The following is a 25,878-nucleotide window of genomic DNA, read 5'->3' as shown; positions in this document are numbered from 1 at the left end:
ACGGTAGCTCAAAGCACCCTTGCCAATAGAGGACTCACTTGGTACGGTAGCTCAAAGCACCCTTGCCAATAGAGGACTCACTTGGTACGGTAGCTCAAAGCACCCTTGCCAATAGGGGACTCACTTGGTACGGTAGCTCAAAGCACCCTTGCCAATAGAGGACTCACTTGGTACGGTAGCTCAAAGCACCCTTGCCAATAGAGGACTCACTTGGTACGGTAGCTCAAAGCACCCTTGCCAATAGGGGACTCACTTGGTACGGTAGCTCAAAGCACCCTTGCCAATAGAGGACTCGCTTGGTACGGTAGCTCAAAGCACCCTTGCCAATAGAGGACTCTCTTGGTACGGTAGCTCAAAGCACCCTTGCCAATAGAGGACTCACTTGGTACGGTAGCTCAAAGCACCCTAGCCAATAGAGGACTCACTTGGTACGGTAGCTCAAAGCACCCTTGCCAATAGAGGACTCGCTTAGTACGGTAGCTCAAAGCACCCTTGCCAATAGAGGACTCACTTCATGCGCGTGCATGGAGTGAGTGGCAAAGTGAGTTTAACGTTGTTTAATGCAATCGGATAGGACTGTTATGTTTGGATGTATGGGCTGTCAAGGCCAGAATGTTTTTGTTTTCTTTTTTTTTTGCCACTCAGTAGGCGTTCCCACTTCCCACATACCTTCCGGGTATGATGATGTCATATGATGATTTCACTGGGTTTGGCAGGTTCGTCGAGAAGCAGTGGTTCTCAAAACCCTTTTTTTTTTTAAATGATTTCAAGGAACCCTGTATCTCTGAGCTCTCGGGCTTACATGTACGAGTCCGCTTGGACCCCCGCCCCGAGGAACCACGGCGGTCACTGGACCCCACTTTTACGAACCACTGGTCAAGAGTGCTTCTCTGGCCATTTCCACCAACACTACAGGCTTTATTGTGACAAAGTCTTCCTGGAGTTGTATTCTCTCTCTCTCTGTCCTGTCATTCTAGCTGAACTTTCTTATCTGTGCATTTGGTAAATGTCAGAGAAAAACAAAAGAACGTACATTCTATGCACATGTTTAATTTCCCCCTCCCCCTATTCCTGGTCGATGGTTTGGAACGCTTGCAGGTGTGTCATGTTAGCTGGATGTGTGGATCGGTATTTATGCATTGTCTGATGACCGTGTTGGCTGACACAAGTTGCATATTTGTTGTCGTTGGAAAATGTGTAATTTTGTTTTGTGGGGCGACACTTGTCTTAACAGTAAAAACAAAAAAAATGCCTTTTTATTGGTCTTCAGTTCTTATTCGGATATTACCAATAGTTACCGTCTATGAGGCAACTCCCTGTATGAATACGTAAAGGATGAAAACACACACACACGCAGTGAATCGCACACTTTCTTCAAATGACGAGTCAAATTCTCTGAATATTATAATATAGACCAGGCATGCGTATGTGTGTGTGTGTGTGTGTGTGTGCGCACACACACACTATATATATATTACTATACTTGTGTGTTGTGTGGACATCAACATTTCAGAACTTGTCTAACCTGACTCGATCTGCCAGGGTGACAGTAGAGAGAGTACTACTGTCACCATCTGGCGGAGTCGGGTTATACATTGTCTTCCCATGTTTTAACCCTGAAGCCGGACAGAGCATTAAGTGTACATCAGGCATAACTTCAACCTCTAACCCAGGGCCATAAACCTAACCTTTTAAATGCAGACTTAATGTTTCAATAATATATAGACGTTAGACACCCCGATTTCTCTTGTGAGAACCACTAAATGTGTCCTTAATTGTCTATTTCTCACGTTACTTAAAATAGACATTTGGCCCTCCACAAGTGTAGTAATCAGTGTTGGGTATATTACTTTATATTTGGAATATATTTCTTATTACTTATTACCTTAATTTTAAAGTAATATATTGTATTACATATTGTCTGAGCAAGAGTAATATATTAATATTACTGTTACATATTACTTTTTTTTTTAAATGCTCAAATTGAACAATTAAATAGTATAATTATAAATTATATATTGCGTAGACCAGTGGCGTATGTACAATAAGGTGAGGCCAAACGGCCGCCTAGCCAAATTCCGTGGGGTGCATACTTAGTTTAGACTAGTCATTGGTTAGACATGGGTTAAGGTTAGGTTTAGGTGTGCTGCCCCTTGGGAGGTTAGGTTTAGGGTGAGGGTTTGAGATATGTTGTAGTTGTAGGACGAATGACTGGTCTAACCAATGACTAAGTCTAAACCAAAACTAAGTACTGCACCCTTCAAGGAATACATTTAGCTCCTGTCCATAGCTGAGTAGGATGGGGTAGGTCTACGCCAGTAGCGTTTTTAGGAATTACATTTTGGGCAGGCAAGATGTGGCCAATCCGCTGCCCACTAATAGTTCTCAGGTCTGGTGTTTGTCCTCTCTTTTTTGTCAGTCGTGTTTTCAAATGGATTTGGGTGCAGTACTTAGTTTAGCCAATAAATAATTTGATGACAAATTATAAAAAAAATAAGAATCTTTAACTTCTGCAGTTGTCACATAATGTCACAAGACAGAGCCACGGGCAACGAGACAGACAGACAGAAAGTAATACAGAAAGTAATGCAGTAATACAGAAAGATTTTTATAATATATTATTATTTTTTGTTAAGTAATGTATTATATTACAAGTTACCGCATTTCGGTAATATATTACGTAATATATTAAGTTACGTAGTGTTAGTTACCCAACACTGGTAGTAATACGAGCAGAGTGGACACATCTTGTTTGAGAAACCGGGCAGAACTGAACTGGGAACCCAACCTTGGGACAGTGTGTCTCCGTGTCCTGCTAAAGCAAACGGGACACGTACGGGACATCTGCATGTGGACCGACCGACCGCCGGCCCCGAAGAGAACCGTGCGAGACCGAAACGACCGACCTGGGTGTAAATCTGTTGAACTTTTTAACCCATTTAGAGCGGGTACCCCTTTTGGTGGTTACATACATTATGTTATAATTTAGCTATTGAAAAATAGCAGATCTACAAGCTCATAGCGCGGCACCGAGTGCCACGCTATGAACTTGTAGGTCTGCTATTTTTTGAAAAATCGTTAAAATGTGCCTCAAATCTTTCCGAGAATTGTCATGATTTAGGGGGAAAAAATGTAAATGTCGACGTCAGGCCTGAATGGGTTAAATGGTTTGAAAGATGCTGTAATAACGGGTCGCTATTCATGTTTACTGTTATTCTTTGACATCGACGTACTTGGAAAGGTCGTTATATTTCTAGAGCGGAATTTGGATTTTATGCAAATCTTTGATCTGTTTTCCTGGAATTGACAGCAATAAATATGAAAATGACAAGAACATTTTGGCCCGGTGTTCAATTTTCAAAATCTGTTGCTTTTTGGGTTCATTACTAAACGTATATGAAGGAAAAGTATTGTTGCTGGTCCAGTGACTCTCAAACGGGTCACAGAAAACATCTCAACATTTTATTTTCTTGAAAATTAATGTCATAACGTTTTTCTTCTTCTCCTTCCACCAAAAATAGCAGTTCTGGCTTAACCGTGCAGTCGGTTTTCCCAAGACTCTGCAATATGGTGCCATGCCAAACGGTGAGGACGCAAGGCCCACGACCAAGGGTGGCGCTATAGCACTCAATTGAAAAAAGCGAACTTTGAACAGGCATAGCTGTTGACCATCGCCGTAAAACTTCGATACACATATGCTCTGTTTCCTCATGCCAAACGACTTCCGTGTTCTGACGTTTGACCTGACCATTTTGAATTATATGAAATGCTGTTAAATCGAAACTATTCCTGGGATTTTTTGCGCAAATTGCTCAAAACTTTACTTTGGACCAATATCTAAAAACCCCAGTATGAAAAAATGTACTTGGTTACTTTTCCACCAGTGCTTTTCAGATGGGGGTGAGTCTAAAAACGAGCTCCATTGCGTGACGAGATGCTCTCAAACAGCCACGAGCCTGGCTGCCTGTCGCACGACACCTGCAGAACCGGAACAAAAGCAACGGTGCGTGGCTGGCTGCGTAGGATTGTAACATCCGTGGCTCTGGGGCGAGCACTTTATATTTGAAATCTGAATATGTATGTAGACGTTAACGTTCTAAATGGGAAAAGTGCATAAAACAGGTTGAAACAGACGAGTGCCATGTGAACTATGGCTAAATCGTCTCGTATACGTAATAATAAGTCAACTTTCCGAGGGCGAGTGTTCCAGATGTCCTTCTGATGGATTTTTCTTGGCTGTCAATATTTCTATCATCCAACAAATCGCTCTGAAAGTGATCCAAAGGATCGTACGCTATTATAACTATGGGGAAGACCATTTTGTTTACCGCGGGCTAAAACCGGATGTGACGTTTGTGAAAGTTTCTGTCTAGCTTGGTGTCAGTGTATTTAGGCCTGACGTAAAAAAAAGGTTTCTGAAAGAATATATATTCTCAAAAATAGCAGACCTACAAGCTCGTAGCGCGCCACTCGGTGGCGCGCTATGAGCTTGTAGATCTGCTATTTTTCAATAGCTAAAGCATAACATAATGCTAACACCAAAAGGGGTTCCCGCCCAAAATGGGTGTTAATGAGCTCTCACCATTCACCCCCCCAACCACCTGCCCGACTAGCACGACTTGTCTCAGTATTCTTTTCTCTCATGATTTATTCATACGCCTTTCTTTTATGGAAGACAATAACTTCTCATTTAAAAACAAAATTCACGTTTGACAATTTCTATGAACGTGCATTGTAGAAAGAAAAAACAAAAACATCAAAAAGTGCTCTTCGGAGTCAGGTAGGTTATTGTGGGCCGGCAATGTTCAGAATTCGCCAATCGGGATATCATGTGAAATATCAGACGGATCCGTCGTTTGAGGCATTTTGTTCAAAATGGAAATGGAGTGCAAACTTTGTTAGCCAATCAGGATGGAATATGTACCGGTTTTGTTAATTTAATGACTATATAGATAGACTGTGTAGTGTACCGATTTGCATGATGTTTGGACAAACTCTGTAGGAATACTGTCAAGGAATTGTGGAAAGATCTAGGAAGTGCGTGCACCGTTTTGCTGCGCTCAAGGCAACAGTGCCGGAGATTAGCTGATCACAGACGGACGGACAGACAGGGTGCAAAACACTGTCTGGGCCCGGTGGACACAATAATGTAATACTAAGGACCACTTCACCACTTTTCAATCTTCATATAATTGGTCCTCAGTCCCCACTAATGTTCATGATAAAATAGCACCATTGTTTTCCTACTCGGTCTGTGGCCCGACTCACACCTTTACATCTAGCATACAACATTGATGCATGTTTCGACTGCCCCCCTCCCCCTCATACAACACAAATGTTGTGTCAAACCATGTGACTCCCATTGGAAATGCATTGCGAGCTTGCATCAGCTATACATCTCATACAACAAGCATACATCAGTCTGTTGTAAAGGTGTGAGTCAGGCCTGTGTCTCATAGGTGGGCTGTGGGCAGTTCAGAAACCACCAGTGACATCATCGATGGGGAATACAAGCTAATAGATAAGACACTGCAGGCGTTCTACTCCCGAAAAGTTGCAATGCGAAAATGGAAGCCATCGTTCTCACGATAATACAAATCTAAAAAAATCACATAGACTGAGTAGGAAAAAATAGTGGTATTTAACATGAACATTAGTGAGGACCAATATGAAGATAGGTTGAAAAGTGGTGAAGTGGTCCTTTAAGTACTGTATACCTATTAAGTATACCTAAAAGTACAATTTTGAGGTGTGTTTCTTTACTTGAGTATTTCCAATTTCCAATACTTTTACTTGTACTCCTCACGCCGCCCCTGTAATCTCAGAGGCAAATATTGTACATTTTAATCCACTGCAATTATTTAAAAACTTTAGTTACTAGTTACTTTGTAGATTTTGATTATTATTATTTCAAAACATACATTACCCACTTCAGCCCTATATAGATTTCGACCATTTGAAAATAGCCGATCTACAAGAACACATTTTGAGCTTATAGATCGGCTATTTTCTAAAGATTTGTATACATTTGAAAACTTGAAATGAGACATTCTGCATAATGAGTACTTTTTTTTGGTACTTTAAGTACTTTTGCACGTTTTACTCAAGTATTTTGAAAACCGGACTTTTACTTGTACTTGTATTTTTACCACCGAGTGGCGCGCTACGAGCTTGTAGGTCTGCTATTTTTGAAAAATCGTGAAAATATTTATTTCAGAAAACTGGAGGATTTAGAAGGATTTTTTTAAATGTTGAGGTCAGGCCTAAATGGGTCAAATGAAAAGGGACAATATCGGTGGCACCCAACTGTACATGTTATACAGGGTATAAAGCTTTTCTGAAACAAATAGCAGCATTTCTTTTGCAGTCAACTTTTGGCACACAAGCCTTCGGTGCCATGCTTATCATGGTGTTAAATAGGGTGTTGTGAACGTGCATCCAATATACGAACGAGTGGTCTTCATTAAAGGCTGTAGGCTACACACATTTCATGAATCCAACGTCGGTTCTTAGAACAGGCCTTGTTGTTGGTTTCAGAACCCCCACTTCCGCATGTGGTAGCCAGAAAGGAGGAGAACCTATGCAACATTTCAAATATGAGCTCAGTTGAGTTTGAACCTGGTTCACCAGAGTTCAGTTCCCCCTATTCACCTTTTTTTTTAAACAATATTAAATGTATTTACACTATGTATATAGTGTACATGTATGTACACTATTTATGGTACAGTATTATATTCCCCAGAATGCCCTAAATAAGCCCACACTTCTTCATGAAACCTGCTCACCGAGTGTGTGAGTGTGAGTGAGAAGATTTTTTTTGGTTTAAAAATAAACTATTTTAAAAAGTCAAATAAATCAAGTCCCTCACGTGTATGTAAATCACACCCCGCACATAATTCTACATTCATTGCAACTCTGAACTCTGCCTGGGGGAGGGAGTCTGGGAGATAGAGGGTTAATTGCTCTGCAGGGTCTAATGATCATTTTAACAATGTGAAAGAAAAAAAATAAAAATAAGGGAAGAGGTTATATTTGTGGACAATCAAAAATAAGTTGGAACTTGTCATGTGCACACAACAAATTGCAACGTTGCAGAGCCCTGATGTAGCGTCCTCTCCTGACCACAATACCAGTACATATACGGTACACCGTCTTGTCACTTCCTTCGGTGCAGCCTCCTCTTCACCACAACAGCAGTAGAATGTCACTCAGTGACTCTCTCTGTCTTAACAGTGTGTCAGTCAGTGACGCAGGATGGAGTTAACATCACTCTACCTCCTAGTCCGTGAGTACAAACAAACACACTGTACGATTATTATACTTGTGAATGTAATGTTATGTGTGTGTGTGTATCCATTTTCACGATACCTCACTACTCTAATCTATAATGATAGAAATAATAATAATACTTTATTTATATAGCACTTTTTTTAAACACAGTTACGAAGTGCTTGAACAATCAACACAGCAATAACAACAGAATACATCAATATGAAATAACAGTATAGAAAAATGCAAGATAAGTTACAAACACAGATATAAATCAAGGAGATACAAAGGCCATTCTATAGAAAATGGGTCTTCAGGAGGGATTTAAAACGTGTTAAAGACTCAGTTAGCCTCAGGAAGGGTTAGGGTTTTAATTTGTGTGAATTTCAGCCTCTGTGGGGGGGGGGTGAAAAAAGAACATTAAAAAAAAATAATGAATTAAAATATGTTGTATTATTGCAACGATGGGTGTTACAGGGTTAAGGTACATAATATTCTACCATGTTGTATGTATAGGCTTTCTTTCCACATTAATTAACGTGGAAGTGAATTAATTAATTAATTGCATGGCAGTTGATCATTGGATGTTGAGTAAAGGCCTATATTCATACTCCAGTTGTAGGTGAGAGATGTGTAAAACAGATGTGTAAAGTAAAAATCACACCCGTGTGAAGTGAGGGGCGCTAATGTTTTAAAGTCTAACTCATGTTGATTGGGTTGACGTAATGGTGATGCAAAACAAACGGTGCCAACACAAACATTAAATGCCATTAACAATAAAGAGACAATAATGACGTAAGAGGCACATGCCGTAAATGTTCCCTTCATTGTCAATGGCGTTTTTAAAACAAACATTGAACTAAAAACAAACATTAAACCTGTATAGAGGAAAACAGAGAGATGCGTTTGTGGTGAGCCACCTAATCTGGAGTATAGGCCTTTACTTGTATTATTTTACTTTTGTATTACTTACATTTGAGATGGAATTATAAGCAACTCTCTCTCTCTCTCTCTCTCTCTCTCTCTCTCTCTCTCTCTCTCTCTCTCTCTCTCTCTCTCTCTCTCTCTCTCTCTAGTGGTCAGTTCCATGGCCACAGCCTCTCTCAGACTCAGTCCTGACAGATCTCAGTTCTTTAAAGCTGAGTCTGTCTTTCTGAGCTGTGAGGAGGACGGACTGTCTGACTCTACTGTGTGGAGACTGACCAACATCCAGAACATCACCTCAGAGTGTGGTGATGGTGGCTGGGGGAGGATGAACAACACAGGATGTTTTGTCAGGTCCATGCAAGCTTTTGACACTGGAGTTTACTGGTGTGAATCCTCAAAGGGAAAGAGTAACACTGTGAATATAACTGTGGCTGGTACGTTCAGCAAATCAACAACTTTGTTCAGTGTACTTGTCTGTTGATGATGTGATTGTGAAAACATATCAAAACCTCATCATGGTAGTGTTGTTCAGAGTGATGTAACCTCAGTCTAACGTTCTTCTATGCTGATGTTATTTATCATCGTTCAGCTGGAGCTGTGATCCTGGGGATGCCTGTACTTCCTGTGATGGAAGGAAGTGGTGTCACTCTGCGCTGCTGGTACAGGAACAAGAGGACCGCTAAACCGTCCTCTGGCCGCCCAGCTGATTTCTATAAAGACTGATCCCTCATCGGCACTGAGTCTACAGGACAGATCACCATCCACAGTGTTTACACGTCTGATGAAGGATTCTACAAGTGTCACATCTCTGGCCTTGGAGAGTCACCACGGAGCTGGATCCATGTGACAGGTGAGATTGTGTGTGTGTGTGTGTGTGTGTGTGTGTGTGTGTGTGTGTGTGTGTGTGTGTGTGTGTGTGTGTGTGTGTGTGTGTGTGTGTGTGTGTGTGTGTGTGTGTGTGTGTGTGTGTGTGTGTGTGTGTGTGTGTGTGTGTGTGTGTGTGTGTGTGTGTGTGTGTGTGTGTGTGTGTGTGTGTCTAGGGCATATGCACAGACTGGTTGTTAGAGGGTTCCAACAACTTGGGATGCCCAAAAAGGAGGCAAAAAGGCTGGCAAAGTATTGTGGTGTCTCTGCTATAATTGGCAGCCGTCATATATGGCGGAGACGCTGTTACTTATACCCATAGAGTACTGTGTGACATGCCAGTTGTATCATGAAAACACATACCATGACTTTGCAGATGTAACTTTAATGCACCTATAATATTTGTGTCCTTGTATGCATATCCTTTGTGTGGACATAAATAAATGGTTAAAATGTGTGTGTGTGTGTGTGTGTGTGTGTGTGTGTGTGTGTGTGTGTGTGTGTGTGTGTGTGTGTGTGTGTGTGTGTGTGTGTGTGTGTGTGTGTGTGTGTGTGTGTGTGTGTGTGTGTGTGTGTGTGTGTGTGTGTGTGTGTGTGTGTGTCTCTCTACTTTTAGCATACATTAAAATTATTGACATTCATTCATGGTTCACAGCTCTAGAAGCCTCTGTTGAGGCTGAAATTGAAATGACTGACATTAAAATAGATTCACAGCTCTTAATGTGCGTTTAAGAGGAATATGTGTCTCATTCTTCTGCTGCAGACAACAACCATCCGGACACTCCCTCCCCCACGCTCCCGCCCTCCTCTCTGCCTCCATATTTCTACGCTCTGATATCAGTTGGAATCTCCATCTTTCTGCTGATCCTGGGCCTGTGTCTCTGGAAGAAGTGCAAAGGTATGTTGTCCCATTGTCACATCCTGACAGTTTTCTGAAAAAGCTATGTTTCTATGTCAGTCGTTCTTCGATTTTTCAAAAATAGCAGACCTACAAGCTCGTAGCGCGCCACTCGGTGGCGCGCTATGAGCTTGTAGATCTGCTATTTTTCAATAGCTAAAGCATAACATGATGCTAACACCAAAAGGGGTTCCCGCCCAAAATGGGTTAAATGTCCAGGCAGCCATTTAGAGAAGCGGTAAAGGCTTCCCATACACAGGAATAATCATTGGGGAGCAGGTCATTATTGATAATAATCAATGGGGAGCAGGTCATTATTGATAATAATCAATGGGGAGCAGGTCATTATTGAGAAATAAACCCTGGCAAGGTGATTATTAGACCCCAACGCAAAACAGTTTATTTCTCAACTAGAAAGGTGCACTCCTCAGATCCCCGCCAGGCCGATTTGTCGCTAGCTTTTTATTTATAGCGCCTGATGCCAAACTAGCATTGTAGGCCAATAGGCCTAACAGTGGTGCTACAGTAACCATCTGAAATGGACAACTTAGACAATTCAGTATGTGCCATCTCTTTGCAACCTTGATGTAAATGTATGCCCACGTTAGCAGAAATGTCCACATGCTTTCAGCTTGCAGGAATTATGAAATAAGTAAGCAAGCCTTGCCGAGCCATGAGGCCCATAGGGCAGGAGCCTATCTCCTGTTACTGTAGCGTGAGGCAGCTTGATGTACAAGTACACCCCCTGGACATGACGCTAGTATGTCGCAGTGACTTACCCCCAATCCAACCCTTGATGCTGAGTGCCAAGCAGGGAGGCACTGGGTCCCATTTCTCTGTGTCTTTGCTATGACCTGGCCGGGGATCGAACCCTGACCAGGGCCGGCCCTTCCATCAGGCAGAACAGGCAGTTGCCTAGGGCAGGGGTTCTCAAAAATAGCAGACCTACAAGCTTGTAGCGCGCTATGAGCTTGTAGATCTGCTATTTTTAAAAAACTAAATTATAACAATGCTTAAAACACCAAAAGGGCTCCCGCCCAAAATGGTTTAAGGTTATTGTAGCAGTCAATTTATATTGGGGGTCGGGAGGGGCGGGGCGGGGGTCCCGAGACATTGCCAAAGCATTTCCGGGGGTCCCCGGCCAAAAACGTTGAGAACCCCTGGCCTAGGGCATCATGAGGGGAGGGGGGGCATCCACCAAGCAAAAAAAACAAAACACAGTGCTTTAGAACACAAGGGGGCCATGGTCATTTTTCAAGGGGGCATCACGAAAAATCCTGCCTAGGGCACCAAATTGCTCAGGGCCGGGACTGCCTCTATAGTCTCAGGGCAGACACTCTATCCACAAGGCCACTGAGTTGACAGAGGAATCATGAAATGCATCACATTATTTGGGTGTCAGTAAGCAAAATATTCAAGGACTACAACTGATTACATAGACATAGATACAGAACGCATGCAGCTGCCAGGCTCCTGACTCACAAAAACAGAAACTGTGAGCACATTACACCAGTCCTAGCAGCCCTTCACTATACCTGTGGGTTTCAGAATAGATTTTTAAGATATTGCTGCTTGCTTTTAAAACCCTAAATGGGCAGGCTCCTGCTTAAATATCTGTGATCTTTAAGCCGTTCGGCTGTGAGCATTAAAGATGTACATACTACTTATTACTGAATACATACTACTTTCTTCTTCTTTTTGTCTTAACAGATCCATGTTGTGTCAAGTAAGTAAAGTATTGATCTTTGTATATCGAACATGGCTTTAGATTCCATATACTGTGTGTGTGTGTGTGTGTGTGTGTGTGTGTGTGTGTGTGTGTGTGTGTGTGTGTGTGTGTGTGTATATATATATATATATATATATATATATATATTTATTTATTTATTATTATTATTATTTTCCCTTACAGACCCATTCAGCCTCAGGGAACCAATCAGGATGACATTTACTGCCCACTGCAACACGGTCAGTCTTTGAACCAATAATGTTGCTTATTAAGAACACTTTTCAAAATTAAAATAGTTTAATTTCTAACATTAGCTGGCAATAAGTGCAATAAGTCCATCACCGTAATGTTTGAAAAATGTTTTTAAAAAGAAACAATTTGTCCACTTAGGCAACACGAGCGTCTATGAAGTACTGGATCGATCTCATCACGTTCCAAAGGGTACAGTATACTGTTTAAATATATTCTCATGTTATTCATTCATACAGAGTTATTCATATATTGGGGACATGTGCCAGTAAACAGATAATCACTGTATATGTGATTTATTAAGCTGGAATGAGAATTGAACTCAATGAACAACACAACTCTGGCACAACCAATTGAGAGATAAAAACACCAACGCATTCATCAAACTGTTGGCCCACATTCTGCAAAGCTTCTAATCATCTTTCAACTCATGTTTCAGTCACAGACTCATCAAGACCTCAACGTGCAGCTGATGCACTTTATGCAAATGTCAGAAACATCAAAGAATCAACATAAGATGAAACTCTTTGATAATGGAAGTGGAGGTATAATGCTGAGTGTATTTTATTTGCATGTCTCAATTAGTCAATTCCCCCCATCTTTTATGGGCTTAGGCACCTGCTCTTTTGCCTAAGTGCCCCTTTACCCCCAACAAAAAAACAAATGCCAGGCTGTAAAAATAGCTGTTATCAATATTATATATTTGAATGTTTACATTGTCTTTTTTTTTTAGTTTGGGCCTCTGCCCTCTCAGTGCTCTCTGCACAGCCCTGGGACAGAGTCACATAGACCACAGAATCACAAGTAGATAGAAGACACCTCTTAACTCACACTTGATGATGGCATTAGCCTAATGGTGGTGTGATACTAAGTGAGTTGTTTTTATAGCGTGTCCGAGTATAGGCATGGCTGAGGCATGGTAACGCCCTGCCTGTCACGCCCACACCAGTGTGAGCGCACCTGCACCAGGTTCTACGCTGAGTAACCAAGGTTACTTATTGTCTGCTGCTACCCATTGTTCTCTGCCTGCAGATCAACCCAGTTTACCCTAGGTTAGCACGCCGTTAGTCTTGAACCTGTTATCCTGCCTGTTATTGTATCTGACCTTAGCCTGTCCCTAGTTTTCCCTTGCCTGACGCCTTGTACTTTTGCCTGTTCCCAGAACCACTGTGTATGGACCCGGACCGAACTCTGACTTACGGCTTGCCTAATCCCTATCGGAACTGACGCCCCACGGACAGCCTTCCCGGAACCCTGACCCACGCTTTCCCTACCTACGACCTACTCTGCCTGTTCCCTTGACTTTATAATAAAACCCGTTAAAGGTTTTGCTGCCTGCTTTTGAGTCCTATCCTTTCTGGTGCCTGACACCGCCTGCCTGTGATTGGTCTACTGACACTGCCCGTCTTGACTGTCCTCCGAGACGCAGGTTACTCCGTGGTGAGATTGAGAAATAAATAATAGGCTACAAGAGAATGACAGCTTGGCACAAGTGACAGAATGCAGCCTTGTAACTAACTTGTAAGAGCCAAACTAATATTGTTTATGCCGTTTGCTTTGATTGAATAATTGATTGATTGAACACATATGTTGTACTATGATTTGATGTGGGTGTGTTCTAAATAAAGTATTAATCTAATTATAGTAAACTAATACTATTACACTAAAAAGGAAAAAATATGAAGGGAAAATAGACCTTTTTATTTTATAGCTACAATAATGTTTCAAGTTTACACATACAAACAAATTACACAATAATCAACAAATTATTCTATCAAAGCAAACGGCATAAACAATATTAGTTTGCCTCTTCTACAAAAATAAAACATACAAGTTAGCGTTCTCTTGTATCATACCATAGGCCTACTACTTGTATTATTTATTTCCCACCTCGGAGGACTATGGAGGGCCGTTAGGACAGTCAAGACGGGCAGTGTCGGTAGGCCAATCACAGGCAGGCGGGCGTTACCATGCCTATGCTCGGACACAAACGGAATGCATGCGTTTTTCACCTGCTGTTCATGGCCACTATAGTTTCTCATTGTCTAGATCTAGTTGACATTGACTGGTTAATTTTTGCGTGATGTTTGCCAACTTGATGTTCTCATAGTACTTGATGTATTACATTTTAAATGTATGCATGAGACTTTCACCTGAACCTGGACATGTTGCATTGTTTATTACGTAGCAACAGGTGCAAAGCCTTTTCTGTGAATTTCCACATCTTGTCACTGCACGAACACACACATGCACGTACAAGTCTAATTGATATCGCACTGTAGTTAAATAAAATGGTTATAATGTGATCCATTTGTATGTGACTTTGTTATGATCAGTATGACAGGAGGTGCAGTTGGCCCTTGGTACCCTTTGAAAAAGGTTTGGACACCCCTGGTCTAGACTAGAGGAACACAACTGCCTGACGTCACGTCACAGGCTCGATTCCCGTTCCTTACGACCTCCGCTGAATGTCTCACCCCATCTCTCTCTCCCTTTTTCCTGTTCATCTCTCCTGTTCGCTATCAATTAAAGGCAGAAAAGCCCCCCAAAATATCTTAAACAAATTAAATAAACTACTGCGACATAGTAGAATGTGCGTCTAATTTTTAAGGTTTTCTTCAGAGATTGGATGGCCAATACTGTCAATATAGCATTGTCTTTTTTTACTCAACTCCTACCTCAACATCCCCATCGAAACGGGTGCTCAAACACTCACGAGCCTTGGCTGCCTGTCGCACAACACCTGCAGAACCGGAACAAAAGCAACGGTGCGTGGCTAATGAGCTCTCACCATTCACCCCCCAAACCACCTGCCTGACTAGCACGACTCGTCACAGTATTATTTTCTCTCATGATTTATTCATACACCTTTCTTTTATGGAAGACAATATAACTTCTCATTTAAAAACAAAATTCACGTTTGACCATTTCCATGAACGTGCATTGTAGGAAAAAAAACATAAAAAAGTGCTCTTCGGAGCACAGGTCAGGTAGGTTATTGTGGGCCGGCAATGTTCAGAATTCGCCAATGAGGATGCCATGTGAAATATCAGACGGATCCGTCTTGGTCATGTTCATGATTTGAGGGCATTTTGTTCAAAATGGAGCAATATGCTGCAAAGTGCAAACTTTGTTAACCAATCTTAGCCAATCAGGATGGAATATGTACCGGTTTTGTTAATTTAATGACTATATAGATAGACTGTGTAGACAGTGTAGTGTACCGATTTGCGTGATGTTTGGACAAACTCTGTAGGAATACTGTCAAGGAATTGTGGAAAGATCTAGGAAGTGCGTGCACCGTTTTGCTGCGCTTAACTCATTTTGGGCGGGAACCCCTTTTGGTGTTAGCATTATGTTATGCTTTAGCTATTGAAAAATAGCAGATCTACAAGCTCATAGCGTGCCACCGAGTGGCGCGCTATGAGCTTGTAGGTCTGCTATTTTTGAAAAATCGAAGAACCACTGACATAGAAACATAGCCTTTTCAGAAAACTGTCAGGATGTAAAAGACATTTTTAGAATCTGATCTCAGGTCAAAATGGCTCAAGGCAACAGTGCCGGAGATTTGTTGATATCGGATGATGATGTTTTGTCCGTGATGACAGTGACCTATGGAGTGCTGCATATCAGTCAGACGACTAAATACGATCTGTATAGCTATTATTATCTTTTCAGAGTACAACGGAGTGACCTACTCTGCTGCTCTACAAAACCATTATCAGACATTTTTCTCCCCGTAGTTACTGCACGTTGGCTTTTTCAGTTGGCAGATGTTGATTATTATTACAAAACACACAGTTTTTTTATTTTGGGCATTTGACACTAGCAGATCTACAAGCAAAGCACAAAGCATCGCAATGTGACACGTGACATTGTGAGCTTGTAGATCTGCTATTTTCAGAGCGCAACCAGACATAAAATGACTTGTTCTATTGGATCTCTTCTCCACTAGTAGTAGCTCCCTAACATATAAGTCATGAAACTGTCAATATATTTCACTTTGAGACCCACTGGTGTAACAGAGTACGTGTTTCTAGTGAGCCAACTACCCTGACTCTGAATGGAGTGGACCCTGAAGAAGACCTCCTAGGTCGAAACGTTGGATTCTTATTGCATTAAATATGCAGCATCGTGGCTACGAGTGTGCAGCTTTTTCTTATTTTTACTTATTTTTACTTGTTTACTGCCTTAGGCCAGCACCTCACCAACACTGGTGTGCACCCTTTCTTGTTTTGTCTATCTGAATGGAACAGAGCCTTCGTTAGTATCATCGATAACACCTGTGAAGGAAGTAGGGAAGGGGCCCAAAGTTATTTCCAAAATGGGGTGTGCACACAGTGTTTTGATAGGTGAATGCACTTGTAGTCTGCGGAGTGATAGATAGATAGATAGATAGATAGATAGATAGATAGATAGATCCTTCCGTGCGTCCATTTATTGGACCTTGAGTCTGTGTGCGGTCCGTGTGGTGGTGGTGGTGGTGGGGAGCGTATAATGGGCCAGAATCTGAAGCAGGATGAAGCAGTTGATGAGCAGGAACAGCAGAGCGGCCAGCCAGATGAACAGGAAGGTGTTGTAGCCTTCAAAGCATTGGTGGAAGAAAGGTACTCGTATATTATATTTTTATAGTAAAAGTATCAATACCACAATGTAGAAATGCTCCGTTTACAAGTAAAAGTCTGGTATTCAGAATTGACTTACAGACAGAGTGTCTTTAAGTTAAAATACCAGATCTACAAGCTCACAACACGTCGCAATGTGTTGTGAGCACAGATTGTGTGAGAGAAATAAGCAATCAGGTCTATGAAAAGAAGCCACTCCACAAATGAGCTACCATATACTTAATATTTCTATAGTAAGACTATACATCAGCAGCTACTTGAGAAAAGCAGATTTACAAGCTCACAATGAGTTGTGAGCTTGTAGATCAGATATTTTCCAAAACAGTTTTTGTTTTATACAGAAAAAAAAACCCTGGCACAAAATATTTTTCAGATGGAGGTACGTGTGCACAAATACATGGGGCTCCTTTATGACAATGTTTGAGCAGAATCACAGGTTTAAACTATATAGTAGGGAACAAGCCTAAATAAAAACTGCAACCTGCAACTAGTAAACTACCAATATTTTCAAGCAACTTTACTGAAAAACAAGCCCCAAGTCGCTTATAACAAGCGGACATGGCAACACCGGGAACAACTGGAGAAATCAATGAAGAACTCCCGTTTTTAACAGGAGATTTAAGACGTTTCTAGTCATGTCAACGTCGCTACACAAATAATACAAACTATGAAAAACTATGCCACATTTAATGAAATAGTGTGGTTTAAAGAACTGAAATTTATTCCTACAAAATCAGGACCGCAAAGCGGCCCGAACCTCTAGTTTCATTACACTTTGACTGTACCCTGTAGTGTTTCCATTTTCTGCCAATATATTCAATCAAGCAATCAAACCAAATTTGATGATGATGATGATGACAATGGTTCGTCATACTCGTAAATACTATGATACTGGCTCTAAGCCGTATCAAGAATAGCAGATCTACAAGCTCACAACGCGTCACAGCGCAACACGTTGAGAGCTTGTAGATCAGCTATTTTCGGGGCGCAACCCTGCACTCTTTATGGATTTCGAAACAAATTAGTTCAGGAGACTTCGGGAATAAAAAAACAATTCTCCTGAATGCTGCCTTCTGGTATGGCATGGAAAGGAGAGGGAGGGCATTTGTATTTCTTTCACCATGCAGTAAATGCTGCATTCGTGTTCTGGAGAGGGCAGTTGTTTTACAGACGGGTAAAAGGGCAGGGGGCTGAAGCCCCCTTTGATATCTATGTGCACATACATTTGTAATGGTACCGACATTTGCACGCAACACTCTTTTATGTTAAGTATTGCATTGTGGATTTGAGCTGACAGGGGCCTGTCAGCTCAAATCCACAATGCAATACTTAACATAAAAGAACATTTTTATGTCAATCAATCAAGTCACCTTAATTCAAGTGGTAGATGCCAAAAAATATGTATTTTGTATTTAAATTATATATTTTTAAGCTAACTGTTTTGAAATATAAATCTGCAACACATTTTTATACAATGTAGTGGTCCCTGCTTCATCTCTCTCAGCTAAAGGGCTCCCTGCTTCAGCTCTGTCTCAGGTAAGGGATCTCTGCTTCATCTGCCTCTCAGCTAAGGGCTCCCATGCTTCAGCTCTGTCTCAGGTAAGGGATCTCTGCTTCATCTGCCTCTCAGCTAAGGGGTCCTTGGACTAAACAACTAAATGGTCCACTTGCAAGGAAGGATGGCCACACAAGTTAAATGCACAGCAGATTATTTATTTAGAATGAAAATACAGCAGAGTAATGTTAATGTAAGACCAAAACCACCAGTAGGACATGAACTATAGGATACAATAGAGACCATATACTATTAGGCCAAGGTTAATTAAAAGGATATTTCACTATAACACATTGTTTTAATGTCTATACTCTGGCTTTTGTGTTTACAGTTTAAAGTTATAAGTTCAATATTTAAATATTTGATATATGTATTTAATTAACAAAAACAAAAAACTATATTGATATTTAAAAATAGTAATAGAAAAAACATGGCATTAGGATCATATGAGTGACCTGAATGTTTAAAATTGAGTTTATATGTGAAGGGGAGTGTCAGAGTATTAACATGCATATCAAATATCTAAATACTAAATCAAGCAACTTAAAAAACTGTATGGTGAAACTCAAAAATAAGCCCAGATGTGTTTTAAAGTGAAATACCGCTCCAGGGCGCGCTCACACCAACATTTGATGCTACCGACGAGGGCGGATTCTGCCAATGCTTTTTCCTTCTTTTTTTTTTTAGCATAAATCCTTGAATGTCAACAAACTGCTCTGTTCTCATTTAAAAGCATGGGCAGAATCCACCCGCTTAATCAGAATTAAAGTTGTCTGCCTGCACACAACTTTGAGCACCCTCAAATCTAATTATAAAAGAAAGGCTCGAAAGGCTTCACTACTTGGTGGATATAAACAGTGGTGTAAAGTAACCAATTTCCAATACTTTTTCTTCTATACTGCAGTACATCTCGGATCCAAATGTTGTACGTTTACTCCACTACAGTTATTTGAACACTTTAGTTACTAGTTATACTTTGTAGATTTTGATTATTTCAAAACATGCATCAACCACTTCAGCCATATACATTGGCTATTTGAAAATAGCAGATCTGCAATTTTCTAAAGATTTGTATAGTTATTGAACTTGTGAAATGGGACATAATTATACTGCAAGCATACTTTTGCTTTTAGTCATTTAATTATGTTTTGATGCCAATTTTTTGTTCTTTTTCCTCATGTAAATCTTGACATGTAATTGTAAAAGTAAAATAAAACAATATAGAAGTAAAAAAAAAAAAAAGATCTGTACTTTTCCCACCACATGCTTAAGTCTAATTCTAAAAGAAATGCGCGAAAGGCTTCACTAGTACTACTTGTTGGATATAAAGGTGTTTTATCAGCACCTGAAAAGCATTATTTTCTACACTTCCTCCTGTGTCACCTGCACACACACCAGTGGTTCTCACACCTTTTCATATCAAGGACCCCCAAATAAACATGACCCCCGTCTGAAAATCCACATGAGTTGTTAAAACCATTCAGGAATATCAATATCTAGAAGCTCGCAATGTGACACATAGTGAGCTTGTAGGTTATACAGGGTAGGTTTGACGTGGTCAAACTGATCTTGATGTTATATTTACTAATTTTGCTTGGGGGTCCCCAGTTCAAATATGGTTATTGTGGGTGGCCCCCGGTTCAAATATGATTATTTTTGGGTGGTACCATTCAAATATGGTTATTGTGGATGGCCCCCGGTTCAAATATGATTATTTTTGGTTGGTAGGCCCTACCATTCAAATATGGTTATTGTGGGTGGACCCCAGATCAAATATGATTATTTTGGGTGGTCCCCAGTTCAAATATAAATCATTTTTTTGGGGGGGTCACGGCCTGAAAAGGTTGATAACCGTTGGGCTACAGTACAGAATGTCTACAGTTGGAAGAGCAGAACGCCACTGAAAGTAACGTAGCGGTTCTCATTGTCGGAGACTCGATCATCCGCCCCCCAAGTGGTCAAATACACCCTGTCTCCGGATTCGAGTGACAGAATCACTGATTGGCTGGAGCTGGTACGGCCCTGCCCTTTGGGTTCCCAGATGGAGACTTGATATTGGCAGTTCTTCATCAGTTGGGCCCCTGTGTTGTAATCACCCCAGCCGAGCGTTGTGAAGTTGAACTGGAACGCTCCCTTACACGGAGCATTGAAGACACCTGCAGGCACATCAGCAATATCATTAGAGCAGTGTCCGTTCTATGTCTTACTGATGAATTGAGTTTAATAATGGACCACAATGGAAACAAGCCCTTTTCCCCCCCATGGGCATTTTGTGTTATACAGTTGGAGGCCATCGATATTGTCCTTTTCTTTTTGCTGAGGTTTGCGTGATCTGCGCAAAAGGACAGTTAACCCATTTTGGGCGGGAACCCCTTTTGGTGTTTTAAACATTATGTTATAATTTAGCTATTGAAAAATAGCAGATCTACAAGCTCATAGCGCGCCACCGAGTGGCGCGCTACGAGCTTGTAGGTCTGCTATTTTTGAAAAATCGTGAAAATATTTATTTCAGAAAACTGGAGGATTTAGATTTTTAAAGATTTTGAGGTCAGGCCTAAATGGGTCAAATGATAAGGGACAATATCGGTGGCACCCAACTGTATCCTTTTAGCATAACTTATTGACTGTACAGTAGAGTGGTTTTACATTAACCACTTGAACCCTTGCATGCAGCATGTCTATTCTGGGATTGGAATGGCAGATCTCACAAGCGAGTGTGAGCTTGTATACAGTTGGGTGCCACCGATATTGTCCCTCATCATTTGACCCATTTAGGCCTGACCTCAACATTTTAAAAAATCCTTCTAAATCCTCCAGTTTTCTGAAATAAATATTTTCACGAATTTTCAAAAATAGCAGACCTACAAGCTCGTAGCGCGCCACTCGGTGGCGCGCTATGAGCTTGTAGATCTGCTATTTTTCAATAGCTAAATTATAACATAACGTTTAAAACACCAAAAGGGGTTCCCGCCCAAAATGGGTTAACTGTCCTTTTGCGCAGATCACGCAAACCTCAGCAAAAAGAAAAGGACAAAATCGATGGCCTCCAACTGTAGATTGTCTATTTTACAACAAAGACATTTGATGTGAATGGAATAAAGAAGAGCGAATCAAGTACTGACCCAAAAGTGAAGTTACTAAGTATTAAATGCATATTTCACTTTAAAAGAAACGTTAATTAATTACGTAATTCTATTGTCTATTAAGGCATTCCGCGTTTGTGAACACCCCAGACAGTTTTTAAGTTGCTCGATTCAACATTTAGATATTTGATATTCATTTTAGCTACACCGCCCCCTTCATATACAAGCCCATTGTAACCATTTTAATCACGATAGATTCATCTAAAACACCCATCCTGGTGACTGATGTTGAGCTTCTAATACGTGAGGTACCCATTTTTTCCCCAATTACTTTGTAAAATAATTAAAAAATATATATATTTTGGATTTATTTCTGGATTCTTCTCATTTTGTCCAAAAGATAAATGAAAAGGGTAATTGAAAAAATATGGTCACATCACGTATTTGAAGGACAATATCAGTAAGTCCGACATCCTGTTAGTCCGACCGACGTGGCTGGTTAAGCCTGAGGTTAGGGTCGGCGATCTACGTGGCCGGTTAAGACTGTGGCGTGGCCGGTTAAGACTGAAGTTAGGGTTAGGGATAGTGGTAAAGGCGAAAACAAATAAAAACAACATCCAGAGTGGACCGCAGCTCAGAGCATGCACACAAAACCACAAGGGTCGGGTCAGGACAAAATGGTTCATAAGGTAAACCACACCAATGGAACTCATTGAGTTGCAAGGAGTTGCTTTGGTGTGGTTGACCTTTAAAAACAGTTTTGTCCCGACCCGACCCTTTGGTGTGGTTTGGGCTTTAGGGTCGCTCGCCATGTCACAGAAGCCCCCTTGGTCCAAAACTGTCTTTGGTCATTATGAAAGACAGATGTGTAGAAAATGTGCAATCAAAATAAGCGATTTGGCCGAAGACCCAGCACACTAGGTCGGAGCTGCGCGATGCTCTGGACGTTGCCATGTAATTCTTCACCTCTCGTGCACTCGTTTTTTTAATATAATAACATCAGATTAATGTAAGAAAACGGTTAATCAAAGACCAGTTCTTTGAGGCTCTCACAGTACCTGTGCCAGGGTTGTAGGCATTCCCCTCGTTGATGAAGACATTCGGGAACTTGATGGTTTCGACATTACCAGGTCCAACACGCACCGTCTGGTCTGATGCGAACGAGGCTGAAAAGGCCACTTTCAGACCGGCTGTGGACAGAAGAGAAAGAGAGGAAGGAGAAAACATTTCACTTTCTCATCATTTCACTACATTTTCTGTGACATTTCATTTGACATAATTTCAAGTTTGGTTAATCCATGTATCAGTTCAATCAATCGATAGCATTCGATTTTCCATTCTGTCTAATTCATATCATTTTGTTGAATTATTTGTAACAAAGGCATCACTCAATTAGAATTGAACAGTGAACATTAGATATTGTTTTACGAGGAACTGCATTCAGGATTCTTTATCAATAAGGCAATTCAGTTATCTGATTGACAGAGCTTACCTGTACTCATAGTGGCTTCCAGAGATTCGATGTTCTTTGCGTTGTTGCACGGCCTGACTGACGGTCTGTGACTGTCTGTCCGTTTTCTATGCACCTGTTGGGTAGCGCTGCTGACACTGACACAGAGAAGACCTTTTTATAAGCAGAGCCAGAGCTGTCACATGACAACTAAATGATCTGGTGATCTATCAAAGTCTGAGGTGAAGAAATTCCACAGAACTGGGTGTTAGATTCTCAAGAAGGGGAAGGGAAAGGTGTGGTTATCCGATGGGTTGAGTCATCATCATTTCTCAGAACTTCATTTTGCGCCTATGCCACAATAATGTGGAACGCCCTGCCAAAAGTAACATCAATTATCAATTATTGAGGGGAAGCCAGATTTATTCAGAGATCAATTATTTAGTTCAGGTCTAGATATCAGACAAGACAAGTAAGCAAATTCAGAAATACAAAATCTGTTATTTATAGAGCCACCCAACAGTGGAACTCAATTATACAAATTAAAAGCAAATACTACTAAGCACGGTGGCACAGTCGGTAGTGCTGTCGCCTCACAGCTAGAAGGTCCTGGGTTTGATTCCCGCTGGGGGCGCTGTTGGCGCGTGTTCCCTCCTCCGTGTCATCAGTGCCCATACCCGAGATGGGGTTGGCGAAAGGGCCCTTCTGTGTGGAGTTTGCATGTTCTCCCTGTGTCCCCTAGGGTAGGTACCCTCACAAAAACATGCAGTAATCCTGGTCTCTAAAACTACCTCCCCCTGGCCCCGCCTGATGGAGGGGAAAGGAACTGGTCGGAATAACGTGTTCCTTCCACGCGCTACGTCCGGCCAGGGAAATTCCCCCCTGTCAGGTGAAAAGAAGCAACTTGGACTCCTCATGCATAGAAGGAAGCATGAGGTCAGTCTGCTGCCCCCCCAGGTTGGCAGAGGAAGTGTAGCGCCAGGATTACATTAGATCAGGGGTTTTCAATAGGTGGTCCATGGACCACTGGTGGTCCGTGAAGGTATTTCATGTAGGAAAGTGAAAATTTGCCACTGAGTGGCGCGCTAAACGAGCTTGTAGGTCTGCTATTTTTGAAAAATCGTGAAAATATTTATTTCAGAAAACTGGAGGATTTAGAAGATTTTTTTTTAATTTTGAGGTCAGGCCTAAATGGACCATCGTTTGAGAATCAGTATAGACATGGCATGCATTCCATAGCAAGTGTTACAAAAGCACTAATCTTAGCCCATATCCCATTGCAACACAACAGTTGGTCCCCAGGTTAATTCTTAGTCAAGGTGGTGGTCCCTGGTTCACAATCAGTTGAAAACCCCTGCATTAGATAATTGGCACTGGGTGAAAAAACATGGGTTGCAAAATCGTGGGATAAAAATTATATATAACAAAAAAAAGCAAATACTACTACTTAAAATAAATCTCTTACAAAAAATAGGAGAGACCACACAATTGGAATGATTCATGTTTTTGTACACGATATTTAACCTTTATTATCATATATCATGGGCAGTCTGAGGTCCGGTGACTGGTGTCATTAACCAGGGGGCCAGGGCGTATCCACGATCTCCTAATAAAACAAGACAAGTTATAATGATATAAACCCATGGGTGCAGTAATTTAGAAGCTTCATTCTACAGATGAATAGCTTGCATGGCCCTACACGAAATGCATGCCAATGAGCCATGCGTCTTCAGCAGCTCCTTGTTGAAGGCGCATATACCCACATAACTGTTCTGTAAAATAAATGAGTCATGTGCACGGTGCACCTCAGGGGTACGGTACCAGGCGACCACATTCAGAAGGTGGTGCTCGGGGTCACGGATGAGATGTACAGTTATGGAATGGTAACGCTTACGGTTAAGTTATGGGTATGGCTCTGGAGAGGGCGCCTTAATGCGCACATGCGTGCAGTCTATTGCGCCGATGGTGTTGGGTAGCCGCCAGCAATAGAATGGAATCCTCTCTTGACAGGGATCTGGTCCGCTGCTGTGTAGGGAAACTGTATGTACTGCGGGGCCAGTTGTATTAATCCATCCAGCACTGGTGGCATGATGCGGCTGATGGTTGATTGAGAGATGCCCACCCTGTCTCCCAACACCGTCTGGAATGTGCCAGTGGCTAAAAAGCCCAAGGTGGAAATAAAAGTACCCGCACATGTGTTGGTACTGGGTTAGAGCGTCTGGTATGGCTCCGCAGTGCTGGCTCCAAACTGTTACACAGCTCCAGGGCCGGTCCTGAGCAATCTGGCGCCCCAGGCAGGATTTTTCGCGGCGCCCCCCCCCCCCCCTCAAACAATAAAAAAATAAAAAACGTTTTTTTTTTTTTTTTTTACTCTGTCCCAAAAATTGAGGAGACACTGTGGAGGCACTGGGGGGACAGTGGGGACACTGTGGAGGCACTGGGGGTCCATTGGGGAGGCACTGTGGGGACACTGGGGAGGCTCTGTGGAGGCACTGGCGGGACATTGGCACTGGGGAGACACTGGGGAGGCACTGGGGAGGCACTGGGGGGGCACTGGGGGGGCACTGGGCAGACAGAGTTGGGACAGAGTAAAAAAAAAAAAAAAAAAAAAAGTAAAAAAAAAAAAAAAAAAAAAAATGTTTTTTTTTTTTTTGGCGCCCCTCCCCCATGGCGCTCGAAGCCGTTGCTTCGTCGGCCTGTAGGAAGAACCGGGCCTGCACAGCTCTAACAAAACAGCTCTTGGTAGCCTAAAGCCCTCGCCCTCTCCCGAGGGCACGATCTGCGGCATCTTGCAGCAGCAACAGAATTGCCATTGTGAGTTGATGCAGGCAGAAAGAGGCCCAGGCCTACTTTGGTCCTATAAATACCAATGATCAATCACTAATTAATGGCCATAATTTACATAATTGATGTAAATGTAGGCCTGTGTGTGTGTGTGTGTGTGTGTGTGTGTGTGTGTGTGTGTGTGTGCGCGCGCGCGTGTGTGTGTGTGTGTGTGTGTGTGTGTGTGTGTGTGTGTGTGTGTGTGTGTGTGTGTGTGTGTGTGTGTGTGTGTGTGTGTGTGTGTGTGTGTGTGTGTGTGTGTGTGTGTGAATTAATGAATGAATGCATTTTTATTTTCGTGTCTTGTCGTTAAGACCCATCCCTTACGGGATTATAAGACACCAACAACATAAATAAACAATATCACGTTTACTTCCCACACAGAAGTTACACCAAGTATTTGTAA

At 41.7% G+C, this 25,878-nt stretch overlaps 2 protein-coding genes and 1 long non-coding RNA gene across 3 annotated transcripts in view; 1 reads left to right on the top strand and 2 right to left on the bottom strand.

The window, feature by feature from the left end:
• The window catches only part of LOC306913357 (GPI mannosyltransferase 1-like), a 44,205-nt gene that overhangs the window by 1,818 nt on the left and 16,509 nt on the right, over positions 1-25,878 (bottom strand). The window lies entirely within an intron of this gene.
• LOC306912788 lies at positions 11,870-13,396 on the top strand. The gene is made up of 4 exons (XR_013788445.1): positions 11,870-11,926; positions 12,078-12,128; positions 12,376-12,481; positions 13,099-13,396. It is a non-coding gene; the product is annotated as an uncharacterized lncRNA (long non-coding RNA).
• Positions 18,265-22,788, bottom strand: LOC306913362 (complement C1q-like protein 2). The gene is made up of 3 exons (XM_079489963.1): positions 22,692-22,788; positions 22,258-22,389; positions 18,265-20,272 (listed from the first exon to the last, which is right to left on the bottom strand). Exons 1-3 carry the CDS (start codon positions 22,699-22,701, stop codon positions 19,992-19,994), a joined length of 423 nt encoding a protein of 140 aa, XP_079346089.1. The 5' UTR covers positions 22,702-22,788; the 3' UTR covers positions 18,265-19,991.

The sequence above is a fragment of the Electrona antarctica genome (genome assembly GCF_951216825.1).
Source record: "Electrona antarctica genome assembly, chromosome: 20".
Classification (NCBI taxonomy): domain Eukaryota; kingdom Metazoa; phylum Chordata; class Actinopteri; order Myctophiformes; family Myctophidae; genus Electrona; species Electrona antarctica.
The sequence above is the reverse complement of the archived record's forward strand: the minus strand, read 5'-3'. Positions and strand labels throughout refer to the sequence as shown.